General features: G+C 40.1%; 1 protein-coding gene across 4 annotated transcripts in view; it reads right to left on the reverse strand.

Moving 5' to 3' along the window:
• The window catches only part of LOC108654261 (uncharacterized), a 53,966-nt gene that overhangs the window by 27,397 nt on the left and 12,032 nt on the right, over positions 1–14,537 (reverse strand). For all 4 annotated transcript variants that reach the window (XM_018105428.3, XM_018105430.3, XM_018105432.3 and 1 more), the window contains exon 2: positions 3,203–3,365. In XM_018105428.3, coding sequence (XP_017960917.1) covers positions 3,203–3,365 — 163 coding nt within the window. The remainder of the gene's footprint in view (positions 1–3,202; positions 3,366–14,537) is intronic.

Here is a 14,537-nt window from a genome sequence, read left to right on the forward strand (position 1 = left end):
GAATATCGTATGACAAATATCGTATTGTGTCCGTATATCGTAAACAAAATATTGCATGCCGAAAATCGTATGGCAAACAGCATGATTAATATCGTATACAGAACAGAATTTTAATATAGTATAAGGAATGTCGTATGAGAAATATGGCGAATATCGTATGCCAACTATCGTATAACTCGCATCATATGATGCATATATTTCTGATTTATGATTTACATTCCAATTCAAACAAATATTACACTATCATATTATGCTTAGCAGATGCAGGGTATTAGCGCGTCGATCAACTGCTGCTTGCAGCACTTTAGTTCAATCAGACGTCGCAGAAATGCAACTGCAGCCGCGCAGAGAACGTGACTGGGTTCTGATGACAGGGCGCTGGGATGCAGACAGAGTGGATGCAGCAGTAACTGCAACAGCAGCAGGTCCATTGTATGCGAGCGGCATAATCAAGATGCCATTTAGAGAGAGAGGGAGAGAGGGAGAGGGAGCAGCTGCTGCAGCAGCCATCTGTGAGTGGGTGTTGCCATTTGAGGAAAGTGAGAGAGAGAGAGGGAGTAGGCAGAGTGAGAGAAGCTGCTCAACATGTGTGGCAATCAATACAGACGCTGCATTTGTCCCACTGTGCGGGCCAGGCTTAAAGACAGCTTCAATTAGCAGCCAGCAGCTAGCAGCCATCAGACATCAGCCATCAGCCAGCTGCCTGCTGGGCCGCTTCTAAGAGTCGCGAGATTTCTGGGAAACATTACACGGCATGGCTCAGCTCTGTCCTAAGCAATTTTACATAGCCACAGATTCTCGGATGCTCGGATGCTCGGAGCTCATTTGCAGCTGCTTATGGGGCCAGGCCAAGTTGGCCACGTTCCACGGCTGCCAGAGGTGGCCATAAATCAAGTGGTCCAGTGCGCGCCTGCGCCATAGTTAGCGCTATTAAAGCGTCACGGAAGTCGAAACGTGATCGCATAAACCCCATGCTCGAGCATCCAAAGTTTTATGGGAACGCTTAGCTAAACACGCTCATGGGAAACGCGAGAGCGAACCAGTGCCAAAACGAGCCGCAATTGCCCATAACAGTCAAGTGGAGCTGCACAACAGCTGAAAAATGCAGCCGAACAGCTGACGCTGATTTGGCATCGATGAAGGTGTCAGTCGGAATGAAGAGCTTCAGTTGAGGTGTGGCAAATGCAAAGCGATGTGAGTGAATGATGCGAGTGAGCGAATATTAACGATGGCTAGTGAGTAGTGAATCATTCAGAACGAGAGCGAATGCTGGACATATCTCTTATGAGGAATATAAGGGAATGATGTAGTTGGGCAATTGCTGGAATGAGTGGATTACAAGATTTCCAGTAGTGAGTAACGGGAATGATGGTCGTACTGAGTCTATCATTCCGAATGTTGTCTAAAGTCTGTAATTATAAATGATAGTCAATGATATGAAAGATGGACAATTCTATCATTTGGTATTATGGGGAATGATGGGTAGTTGAAACTCAGCAAAATGAATACGCTGGATAAGGACCGAGGACGCACATCACTCTGAATAATAGATACTCCGATAATGAAAAATCTAAAGTTTATCATTCTGAATAATTGTGAATCAATAAAGTCTAGAATATAAAATTCCTAGAATTTTCTAGCTGATTAGCAGTTGAAATACTCAGAATAATATTCAGTTATGAATAGGAAGATACAGCAAAGTGATCTTATCTTCTTCTTTTCTCATGCCAATGCTATACTTCATGCAGAATGATCTGCCTGTTATAGATATATAGATATGTATATATATACATACCCCCCACATCAAAATCTAACTATTCCAGGTCTTGAAAATGACGTAAGCTCTACTTCAAATATGTCATTCGAATGTCAAATGTGAATAACATTTGTGAATCATAGCGAATGATATAAAAGCTGATCCCAACTTCAGCCAGTAGCATCATTATACCTCACAAAGATGACCCAAATCCAAGTCAAAAATAAAATACTTTCCAAAAAACTTCTGAAACCCCATTACACACACTCGCCAAATCACCGAATTTATCTATAAATCACGTTGTAAATCTTAAACATAACCTCAATTCTAAGCGTAATATGTAAAGCATGAGCGAAGAATCTGACGAGATGAAAGCAGGCCGCAGTTTTAATCACATTGAACATAAATCTTGCCACAGATCAAATCATGCCAAATGTTTAGAATGATGAGCTTAACCCTTGCTTCAAATGTTGCTAAAAATATCATGTAGGTTATCAGCAGCATTCTAAGCAGATGGTAAGACGCCGATAGAGATTCACTGATTTATGACCCAAACACATGAAAGACAGACACGAGAGAGACACGCAGTTGAAGCTGGACTGGGGTTTTAGAGACTCTAAACACTCTGCTGGAGGGTCAAACTGTTTGTTAAATTTTAACAGCAGAAGGCAAAGCTACGTGTTTATATGGGTAGTTAAACTGCATGTTAAAAATTCATTTTTACTTTATTTGTGGTCAAAGTTAAGCGACAAGCTAGGAATGTATTTACATGAAGAGACGGGCAGTTAAAATTTAACAGCAGGATAAAGTATTTGTTATTAAGTAGAGTTTTATGAACATCCTACTGCCAAATTGAAACCACACGCTAAACTAAATCTTAAAGGTGATTTAAGTCCAAGCACTGAGAGCTGCTTCGGTTATATGTTAATAGTCATAATGACAAATATTAACAGCAGCATAAGCTACATGTTAAAGCTCCTGCTAAAGCCATAGCTGCCGAGTCAAGCTCATCACAACTCTATACATTCTAGTCAAATTTGAAACAAAAGCTAATCACAATGATGCAGTCAGTCAACCCTAAGCATGTCAAAAGTGCATTCACATGCGGGAATTTTGACTCGCATCAATCTGTAGCTGCAAGTGGCTGCACTTCAGCTAATCTCAGTTCAGGTTCAAAGGGTGTTGCATGTCAGGTTTTTGCGCACGCCAAGGAGAAGCACGACGGCGCCTTTCCCAGGCCAGCCCAATTGGCAGATGGATGGGTGAGGGTTATACAAATGACAATAATGTATAGTTGAATGTTGTATAATGGGTCTGTAATTGCATTTGGGCGCTGCTACCAGGCTAAGCAGAGTTACGAGCTACGAGCTACGAGCCAGCACCAGTTGGATTTACATGGGGTATACTTGCTGAGTTTTACTTTAACTGCTGCACACACTAACTCACCTTATCGCTGGCACGCTCCAGACTGAGCGCCGGCTCGTGCTCCAGGGAGCGCGCCTGATGCACCAATTGGATTTTGCCCTGCGATATTTGTATATAATTCGCTGGCGGCATTATATCGTGCACATCGTCCTTGTCATCCTCGTCACAGTCCTTCTCGTTTTGCCTGCAATAATCAATGGGAAATATATATAAGTAAACGTAGAGTGAGAGAGAGATAGAGTCTGCTTGATTAATGCCAGCTGACAGCCTTCAATTGCAGCCGCTGTGTCTGCAGCCAAAAACTTGCTCAACCAGCTTCCAGCTACGAGCTTCGAGCTTCGTCGCGTGGGCTGTTGATCGTATCGCATCGCCTGGCTGGTTGCATAGCTCAAAGATCTTGCCCAATGCTTATAATCCGGCAACGGCAATGGCACCGGCTCCGGCACCCCCAAAAGAAGTGTCAAAATTATTGTTACTATTCGCCCAGCCAGCTGGCCGACAAACACACACACACACTCACACACACACACACACACTTGAAGCTCTCTAGCCACTAATCTGGAGCATTGTGTTGCAACAGAAAACATATCTTCAAGTGCCTCAATGGGCACAGCTAAAGTACATGAAGCCAATAATGCAATCGCACGAGACTGCACACTGATACGATGCCAGGGGAACATGTGACGAAATCCCACAGCAATCAGGCAAACAAATTTCAAGTTGTTGGAGCTCAAGAGCTACTCGAGAAACCTAAAAGTATTGTGGAAATTTATAAATAAATAAGCTTCATGGTAATATTCATAGCCATGCATTGGATATTTATTCGACAACAGTTGATCTATAATTCAGCTATTCATATGAAAAACTCTCTCCTCAAATAAATATATGAAAAGTTGCTGCAGTCAGTTTGCTCGCTTTCCACTCGGCTTTGCACTCTTTACATTCTATATTTCACTCATCATTCTGCAGTCTCTATTCTTTGCTTTCCAGTCGTTGCTTTACATTCTCCATGCTGTAGACTTATGTTCCATCCTCCGCTTTTCCATGTTCACTCTGCACTTTCAACTCTCCACTTTACATTCTACACTCTTTACTTTCCATACTCTACTCTCTCCACTCAACGCTGCGCTTTTCCCTCTCCACTTTCTACTTTCCTTACCCTGTCCACTTTTCACAGTGCTCTACACTCTACTCACAGCTCTGGAAAGAGGAGATAGGATAGTTGATAGTGGAGACATTACTACTCACAGCTGTTCATTACCTGATCTTTAATTTCAGGTCTTCTCTCTCCACTATCAACTATCGCATCTCCTTTTTCCATCTCTCATTCTCTTCCCTATCTTTTCTTCTCATTCCCTTTTCTCTATTCTTCTCTCCATAGCCCTATCCATTCTACATTTTCACTTCAAAATCTCCATTCTCCATTGCCCTTTCTCCACTCAACACCCTCCATCCATAAATCTCCACTTTACTCTACACACACTCCACACTCTCCACTTGGCCACACTTTTAACAAAACTGTGCACCTGGCAGCACTGTGCCTTTTGACCATGTCGTTCTCCCCTCCGGCCCCTTGCGAATTGTTTGGCTGTCAGGCGTTGCCACCCTGTGTGGCACAATTGACGTGTTGACCCAATATTTGCAGCTGACAAAGATATCGATTATTGTTGCACCTGTGGAAAAGCAAGGAGTATGCGTGCCACAGATATCCTAAGTTTCTTTCTGCTTAGCATGTCCCCACATGCCACATGTCTGTGAACTGTGTCGGCCCCCAAAGCCAATTGCTAACAACAACTGCCACAGCAACAACAACAGCAACAACAACAACAACAACAGGCAACAACAATTTGCTCGTTATTTCAAATTGAATTTGCGAGTTAAGTGCAAATAATTTGATAAAATTGGCACTTGGAGGCATTCGAGTGGGCAACAACGGCAACTAGAGCTTCAACTCCTGCTCCAACTCCAGCGCCAGCTCCAACTCCAACTCCAGCTTCGACTGTGGCCAAATGCTTTTGACTTGACTGCGTCCATTCAACCACATGCGAGCAATCCAGTTTTCTTTCGTTTTTTTCTTTCGTTTTTTTTTTTTTTTTGGTCAAGTCTAACGCTCAACTCTTTTGCTGCAAACGAGCGTCTAATAAATGAATGCCTCAAAGTGTGCAAAAAGCTGGATATGAGCGAGGGGTCAGATACCCTGTAGTAAGCTTGAAGCCTTACAAAATGAGATAACGATCAGAAAGCGGAGTTTCTGAAGGACTTTAGAGTTAAGAGATGATGAAACTATTAAAGCTATATATTTTATATGGAGTAAAAATTAGCTTGGGCTTACAATACATGATTGCTTGCTCTCTGAAGACCTAGACATTGTATAGCGTATAGTTCTGTAGAACATGTCATAGCTTTATAAAAATTTACACAGTTTTATTATATATAAATTTGCAATTTGTTCAGACTGAAAATTTATATTTATCGCCTGTTGGCTATAAAAAAAATTAAAATTAAATTTTTTAATATATACTAAGCATATTTAATTTGTGCCAATGGAAAATTATGGATATGTTCAAATCGAATAAATATTTCGAATATATATGCTGGACTAGCAGACCGATAACTTATCGATAAAGTGAACTTAATCGAAAAGTTTAAAAAAGAAAACAACAATTTTCCTATTTACTTTCTAGTCTGTTACACATTTAATCATCAAAACCAATATGCCCCCACTGAGTCACTCCTAATTTGTCCAGGGTATTCCAAAACTTACAAGCAAATCGCACAAAATGTTTTCGTTTCGTATCGTGTCCGGCTATCGGACAGCTGAAGCAGCAGCCAAGTGGGCAGCGTCCAAGTGCGTTCGTTGCTCGTGTGTTTGGCTGCCTCCATATCATGCAACCATCTGTGGCAAGTTTTTCACTTTGCTTTTCAAATGCGGCCCACGTGCCGCTTCGCAGTTCTATGCGCCTTTGATTTATGATCATCAAATAAAGCAATCAAAATCAATTTAACTGTTATCAAACCAGCTGGACTTTGGCTTCACATATAGTAATACATATATATCTATATATATGTATATGTATATATGTAGGTGACTCATGCAGTCAGCTTCTTCGCCTGCTTCGATCTTTTGGCTTTGGCCGTTGCAAACTTAATTAGCTGGCACATCAATGCCATTGGCGCAGTCAAAAGGTCAGCTAATGGCATTGCATTGACTTAATAAACAATCAGCTTTGTGGCATGCAACATGCAGCCAGCTACCCCACCCATATCTCTACCGCCGCCTCTACCGCTGCCTCTACCTCTTACTCAATTGTCTGTGCAATAGGTGCAAAGTGCAGACGTTGCACTTCAGGAATCTAATTTAGCGCCCGTGACTCATTCCCATTCCCCTTCCCATTCGCAATCCCAATCCCATTCTCATTTCCATTTCCATTTCGAATTCGCTTCTGCCTTTTAAGGTGCAGTCGCCAGGGTATTTGCATTTCCATCAACTTTAGCTTCCGTTGGCGCATAAGTCATAAAAAAGATGGAGCATATATGTATGTATGTACTTATCTACGATTTAGATGGAGCATATTAATAGTTTTTTATAACATTTATATTTTTCGATTATTAACAAACTATCCCATCTCCAATTAAATATTTAGATTTTTCGTTTTTTGGTTTTTATATAATTACGATATATGGTCTGAGTATTCCTTGGCATACCTTAGCTTGAGCTTCTTTATTTATAGTTTTGAGAACTGTTCCTAAATATTTACTATATCTTGAGTGTATGTTAGAGATAGTTGAATAAATTTCCTGTCCTAGCTGACTCTTTAACCTATAGCTGCGATAATTATTTCCCTTCCTTTCCTATAGCTATCTGCCCTTCCCTAACTAATTTATATGCCTTAAATAGTGGCAGACGGATAAATTAATATATTTATATATAGTCATGATGTTCATTGAATGTTGCACATTCGTCAAGCGCGCAATCATTTAAAGCTGAGAAGAGAGAGCAGGAGCTGGAGAGACATTCAGTCCACTCGTCCATTCGTCCATTCGCGCATCCGTCTGCTTGTCTTTCCGTCCGGTCATTCGGTTAATCCGGCTCGACTGTGCGGCACATTCGTTTACTGATTATGCGTTTTATGTGACGACCATAAATTTCCGCTGTCACAGTGGCCACGCCCCCCTTTCAAAGTACCGACACCGCCCGTCACTTGCTTCTGTTTGGTGCTGCCTCTACTGCGCCTCCTGCTGTTCCAGCTCCTGCCTCTGCTGCTGCTGCTGCTGCTATCCGGCGCTTATCAATGGCCAGTTGCAGTTGGCATAAAAATAAATATTGCACAGAGTGGACAAAGAGGGAGCAGTGAGAGTGAGGAAGAGAGAGAGAGAGAGAGAGAGAGAGAGAGAGAGAGAGAGAGAGTAGACGACTACGTAATACTCGCTCGGTATTAATACATACATATAAAAATATTGATATATTTACTATATGATATATTGAACTGAGGAACTGAGGTTATAACTCAGGTATAGATTGTACGATTCTTGAGTGGTTTCGCACTTATGATTTGTCAGAGTCTTGAGTATTATTTGGCATTTAATTGTGATTGTGACTCTAGCTCTCAAATTTGGACCATATAGATTGCATACTCCTAACAGAAATCGAAAACATTCTAAGTATCTCCAAAGCCAATATACTCGCGTCTTTCATGTGAGCCGGCATTCAAAGTACCTGGAAACACTTTTGCCTTGCATTTAATGGCAATTTCTTTAGCTTTTTTTTTTAATGCAGGCTACAAATAAGCCCCATAAGGCGCTTACTACTTGAAGCTGACCGATGCCGCAGCCGAATTCGGCCTGTGACTGACCCGAAAGACCCTTAAAGGCAATTTATGGAAAGTAATTACAGCCTGCGTGGGTGTGTGTGTGTGTGTGTGTGCGTTGAGTTCCAGCTGTAATTGGGGGAGCTGCAGAGATAAGCAACATTTTATATATATAATTATAGCTGGAGTGGAATATAATAAATACTAAGCAGCTTTTAACTGCTTATGAGCGAGTGATGGACCTTGATGGAATTGTAGCTTAAGATTAACTAAATGTGCCAAGGAAATGGAGGGGTAATAAAAGTACGAATGGGAAATGAGTGCAGTACTAAAACAGAGATAAGCTGATCCCTAAGAGTTTTGGCTGGAATGGAATTATAGTCAGAATTCTTTCGTTATTATAATGATATATCATTATATATTTCATATAATTTGAATTCCTCGAATGCCACAAGAGCTAGAGACTTCACATTTACTATATAGATTCCAGAGATGAGGGTACAGAATTAGAACCTTTCGAATTTTGGATGCCTGCTCTACCAACACCTCATAAATTTGTTGAAATATCAGTTCTGCGTAGAGTAAAGGGCATTGTCCAGTCCAGAGCACTCCCCCATACAACAACAATTAGAGGGTATTAAATAACTAACAATGTAATACGTAATTGGGGTCTGTTCATTTGGCTATGTAATTCGAACTTTTTATGCAAATCAAGTTTTTGCATTTACAATAGAAAAGCTTGATTTATAGCTACATGGACTATTAGCATACGTATAGAGACCGGTATATATGTATATGTATTTTTACTGTCAACTAATTAAAAGTAACATTTAATAGCAATTTGGACAGGTTTTCGGTTAAGTACACTCGAAAATAATTATGGGGCTATTTGGGAAGCATTTACACCCAAACCGAATGCAACGAAATAAAATTTGCATGAAACGCGTTTGAATTTAATGTCATGAATTGCTGCATATTGAAGAGAGTGTGTGTAATTTAGAGTGTGCATGTGTGTGTGTATATATATGTGTGTGTGTGTGTGTGTGTTGTGTCTTTAACTCTTTTAAAGCGCTGACAATGAGGTCGACAGTGCAAATAATTTACAATTCTGCAATAATTTTTCGACTGCTATTCAAGAGCTGCCCACGCCACGCCACGCCCACCAGCAAAACATCAGCATCAGCTAGCCGCCTCCATTGCCAATCGAAGCTGCATACGCCCAACTATTCGAAAACTCTTTCGAACTGTCCGAACTGTCAGTTTGGGCTTTGGTCTGTTTGCTCTTGTGGCTCTTGTGGGTGCCAGAGAGTTGACAGGAGGTGGCGTGGGGCGTGGGGCGTGGCGCGTGGGCCTCGAATTGAGCTGACCACACGCAAAATGCTGATGCAGTTGCTGTTGCAGATCGAGATGTGGATGCTGGACAGAGACATAGACAAAGACTTTTGGACACGCTGTGATTTAAGGCTCGCTTGACTCGGGGGCGTTGCAAGAAAAACTAAAGGTTAAGGGACTGCGCTACCGTTTGCATAATTATCCATAAATATGCATAGATATGGGCTTATGGCTGACCAATGCTAAGTAGCTGGAAAACTTGAAATAAAATAAGAAAATATAAACAAATATTACTAGAAAGGTTTAGGGCGGTTCAGTGTAAAGCTCGAAACCCAATTACCATAAAAAATTAAGCATTGTAGATATTAAATCTTACTCTGAACTCTATTTAAAGAGTTCGGAGACATACGCTAAGTGGGTCTGAGCATAGTTCGTAAACTAAAACTTTGACTACTTAGCTTTTGTCTCAGTAGGGAAACCACAAAAATCTATATTTTGAAACTGATATGTAATTAAATATTATTAAATAATATTATAAATATATTATAAAATATTATTAAATATTATTATAAATATTATGTTAATGTCTAATGAAACTCATAATCAAAATTTCTTTATGATTAAAATAAAGCAAGAATTCCATTGAATTAATGCAGCGTGGCTCAAATTTTTGGATTACCTAATCTTTTATCTCATATAAAAATGCATTTTTGATTAAATATTAATATTAATTTTTGGGTCAGTTTACGGCTCGAATCCCAAATTTCCCATTGAGAACATGTTGGGCATGCAAAGGCAGATAATATATGCCATATATATGTATAAATGCCTGTATATATGCACATATCTGTGCATTTAGTTGGGGTCTATAGAGATATAGTACACCTCTCTCTCTCGCGCTCTCTCTCCCTCTCTCTCTATCTCGCTCTTTGTGCATGCAAATTTGTAGTCAACGATTGTTAATTTATTCATGATTCGAATCGGCTAACGGGCAATGGGCAACGGGCTAAGCTTCCGTTATAAATCCGCGCCACACGCTTCGCTAAGCAATCCAAAGGGCCGTTCAGTAACCCATTTTGCAGACTTGAAACAAAATCCGACAACGAACAGATATATATATGTCGAAGAGCAAGTAGTACTAATTTGTTTGCGCGCATTGTAATTGTGCTTCTATTTCCCTTTATGCGTGCCTTCGAACTTGTGCGAGTGTGAGTCGAGCCTGTGTGTTCGATGCCCTTGAACAAAGAATGCTCTATGACAGAGTATGGTGGTTGTTTTGGTCACACATGAGCGCAACTTGCATAGTGAAATTATTGAGAGTATTTGGTGGTCAGTATGTGAAATAAGAGTTGTTTGCTATTTCACAACTATTGTAATTTCATAAGAGTATTGCATCAGCCGTTTGGTGTGTTGTGACTGGAATATGATTTTTAGCATGGAAATGTCCCGTTGTAGCTAGGCGACAGCGTTTGTAGCTGTCGCTGAGTGTGGTTCGGTGGCAAGCACAAGAAATGGTTGAGACAAAGAAGTCAGTTACGTTTTGGAACTTGTCCGCCGCCGAAACTCGCTGCACAATGGAGATTAGGCAAGAGAATACTAGTGCTTCAACAAGAATACTAGTGCTTCGACATCAGAAGTGGGATTCGGCTCACTATCTACCACTCTGAATGAGCCTCTATGAATATTAATTGAGCAACAAAATAAAAATTTAATCGAGCTTGTAAAGCATTGCAACTGAAACAACAAATAATAAGACAATAGTGTTGCCAAAACTCAACGCAGAAGTTGCTGGCGCCGACGCAGCAGCATGGTGCGCTACAGTGAATATCATCATGGCGGAAAATCTCATAAAAGGCAGTGCATTAGTGATGGCTTTGAGTGCAGCGTTGGATGGCAGTGCATCGCAGTGGCTTTCACAAACATGTTATCCTGACATAACTTGTGCGGAATTTTCATTGGTCAAAGAAAAGATAAGTTCTAAGTTAATTGGTAAAAGAATTAATAATGTAGTAATTTTAAAGGGTATTGGCAATGGTAGTATTTGTAGTACATTGCAAATACTTGGTAATGTAAAAATTAACAATTTTTTGCATTGAGATACTATTTCATGTTTTGGGGGATGAAAACTTAAAAAAAGGTGTCGTGATTGATCGAGAAATATTGTCTAATGGGTTTCATATCATTATGTCTCCCGGAAAATTTGAAGTTATCAGATCGAAAATTGTAAACCGTTGTTCAAATGATGATATATTTGGGCCTTGCTGCTGTTCTGTGTGGGTGCACGCGCACGCTCGCTCATACATGTATGTGTTGCGGTTGTTGTGTCTGTCTCGCTCTAATTTACTGTCGTGCCCAGACTGCGTCAGACAGAGACGTCTGCCAGGTTAGGATAACGGATCGGGGAAGAAACGAATGGAATTGAAATAACGGCAGTCGCATAGTCACACATACAACCTTAAGCGTTATTGTGAAGTACATTTTATTCTTTCCTCTTTACGCTCTTAATCTTGAAATATAGTGATGACACGATGCTTATAATAGTGATAACACGATATTCATAATATTGTGAAGACACGACACTTATATTTTTTTTTCTTTGTATAAGTCGGTTTTGGCCTTGAGACAATTTATCGGATTCGCATCATATTTTCGGCAATTTATACAAGAATTTTCGTGTTTGATGAAGCCATTATATATTTTGACGTTGGAAAAGAACGAGTTTGTCTGGAAGCCAGAACATAAACAAATAAGACAAAAAGTTGTTTCTCTGCTTACGCAGAAGCCAGTCTTAGTAATATTTGACCCCCAATACCCGATTGAGTTGCATATGGATGCAAGTGCTCCAGGATACGGAGCCATTCTATTACATAGAATCAACAATAAGGCTCATGTCGTTGAGTTTTTCAGTAAGGCAACTTCATCTGCTGAGTCACGATACCGTTCTTACGAATTAGAAACTCTTGCGGTTGTCATGGCTATAAAGCATTTCCGACATTATTTGACGGGCAGAGAGTTCGTCGTTCTTACTGATTGCAACTCACAAAGGTGGTGGGCATATTTACAAACGTTCACGTTTGATTTGCAGTATAGAAAGGGCAAGAGAATGGTAGATCCTTGCCAATTGTCCCAAGAGCGTTCAGATGGTCTGTAATAAATCAGATTCATGAATCAATTATGCATTTAGGCTGAGAGAAGACGTTGGATAAGGCCTATGACTATTACTGGTTTGAAAACATGTCCAAGTATATACGAAAGTTCGTCGAAAACTAAGTGGGAAGTCTGATCAAAAGGAGTATGTTATTGTCCAAATAGATGCTTTTACTAAATTTGTCTATTTAACACACACGGTCAAGATTGATGCTAAGAGCTGCATAATTGTTGTGACATCAGCTGTATCATTGTTTGGAGTACCAAACCTCATAATCGCAGACCAGGGTAGGTGTTTCGCCAACACAAAGTTTAGCGAGTTTTGTTCTAAACAGAAAATATGCTTGCATTTAATTGCGACGGGAGCAAGTAGAGCAAACGGACAAGTTGAACGGACTATGAACACCTTGAAAATCTGTTAACTGCAGTTGAGACTAGCAATCGAGAGGTCCAGTTAGCCTTAAATTGTACAGTAAGTCGTGTAACAAAGGCAAGTCCTTTAGAATTGTTTATTGGTAAGGTTGCTCGTCCTTTGGGGCTGCAAGTAGAAACGAGAGCACGGGCAGCGGAAAATATTTCAGCAGCAGGAGCTTACAATAAAGCGCGATTTGATAAAACCAAAGCTAAAGTAGTTAGATATAAAATAGGCGACTAGTGTTGTTGAGGAATGAAGAAAGGCATCAGACGAAATTAAGTCCCAAGTTTAGAGGGCCGTTGCAGATATCTGAACTGTTAGACGGAGATAGGTACATTCTCAAGTCATTGACGAATAATAGAAACTACAAGTATGCTCATGATGATATAAAGAAGTTACCGGAGGGGTATGTACCAATTGAAATGGAAAGTTGCGACGAAGATTTGAATATAATTGAAAGTGAAGCTGTTGAAAGAGACAGTAATGGATTGATTGAAAGTGAAGCTGTTGAAAGAGACAGTAATGAAGTAATTGAAGCTGTTGCAAGAGACAGTAATGAAGTAATTGAAGCTGTTGCAAGAGACAGTAATGAAGTAATTGAAGCTGTTGCAAGAGACAGTAATGAAGTAATTGAAAGAGAAGCTGTTGCAAGAGACAGTAAAGAAGTAATTGAAAGGGAAGCTGTTGCAAGAGACAGTAATGAAGTAATTGAGAGAGAAGCTGTCGCAAGAGACAGTAATGAAGTAATTGAGAGAGACACTGTTGCAAGAGACAGTAATGAAATAAGAGATGGTGAAATGTTCTGATCGTAGCGTGTGGCACATGAGATAATTTGATGTAGAACGAGCTAAGGTTATGATAATGCGAACAATTATGAAGAATTTGAGCTAAGTAGGAAGATAAATTTATGTCAACCTAAGAATAAAACTAAAATCGGAAATAAGATTTTATATAAAACTGTAAGAAGAAAAAAATGTAAAAAGATATTCAGTTGTAATGGATCAATTTATGAGATAAAACGGAATCTTATGCTTAATATTTGGTAAATAAATTGATGTATGTGGAAAAGCTTGGTATAATATTACACGAGGCCGTGTTAAGGTCAGGATGGCCGTGTCGAAGAGCAAGTAGTACTAATTTGTTTGCGCGCATTGTAATTGTGCTTCTATTTCCCTTTATGCGTGCCTTCGAACTTGTGCGAGTGTGAGTCGAGCCTGTGTGTTCGATGCCCTTGAACAAAGAATGCTCTATGACAGAGTATGGTGGTTGTTTTGGTCACACATGAGCGCAACTTGCATAGTGAAATTATTGAGAGTATTTGGTGGTCAGTATGTGAAATAAGAGTTGTTTGCTATTTCACAACTATTGTAATTTCATAAGAGTATTGCATCAGCCGTTTGATGTGTTGTGACTGGAATATGATTTTTAGCATGGAAATGTCCCGTTGTAGCTAGGCGACAGCGTTTGTAGCTGTCGCTGAGTGTGGTTCGGTGGCAAGCACAAGAAATGGTTGAGACAAAGAAGTCAGTTACGTTTTGGAACTTGTCCGCCGCCGAAACTCGCTGCACAATGGAGATTAGGCAAGAGAATACTAGTGCTTCAACAAGAATACTAGTGCTTCGACATATATATATATATACACATATATAAATTC

Source organism: Drosophila navojoa, chromosome 5 (assembly GCF_054131105.1).
Source record: "Drosophila navojoa isolate 15081-1374.11 chromosome 5, UAZ_NAV_1.0, whole genome shotgun sequence".
In the NCBI taxonomy this organism is placed as follows: domain Eukaryota; kingdom Metazoa; phylum Arthropoda; class Insecta; order Diptera; family Drosophilidae; genus Drosophila; species Drosophila navojoa.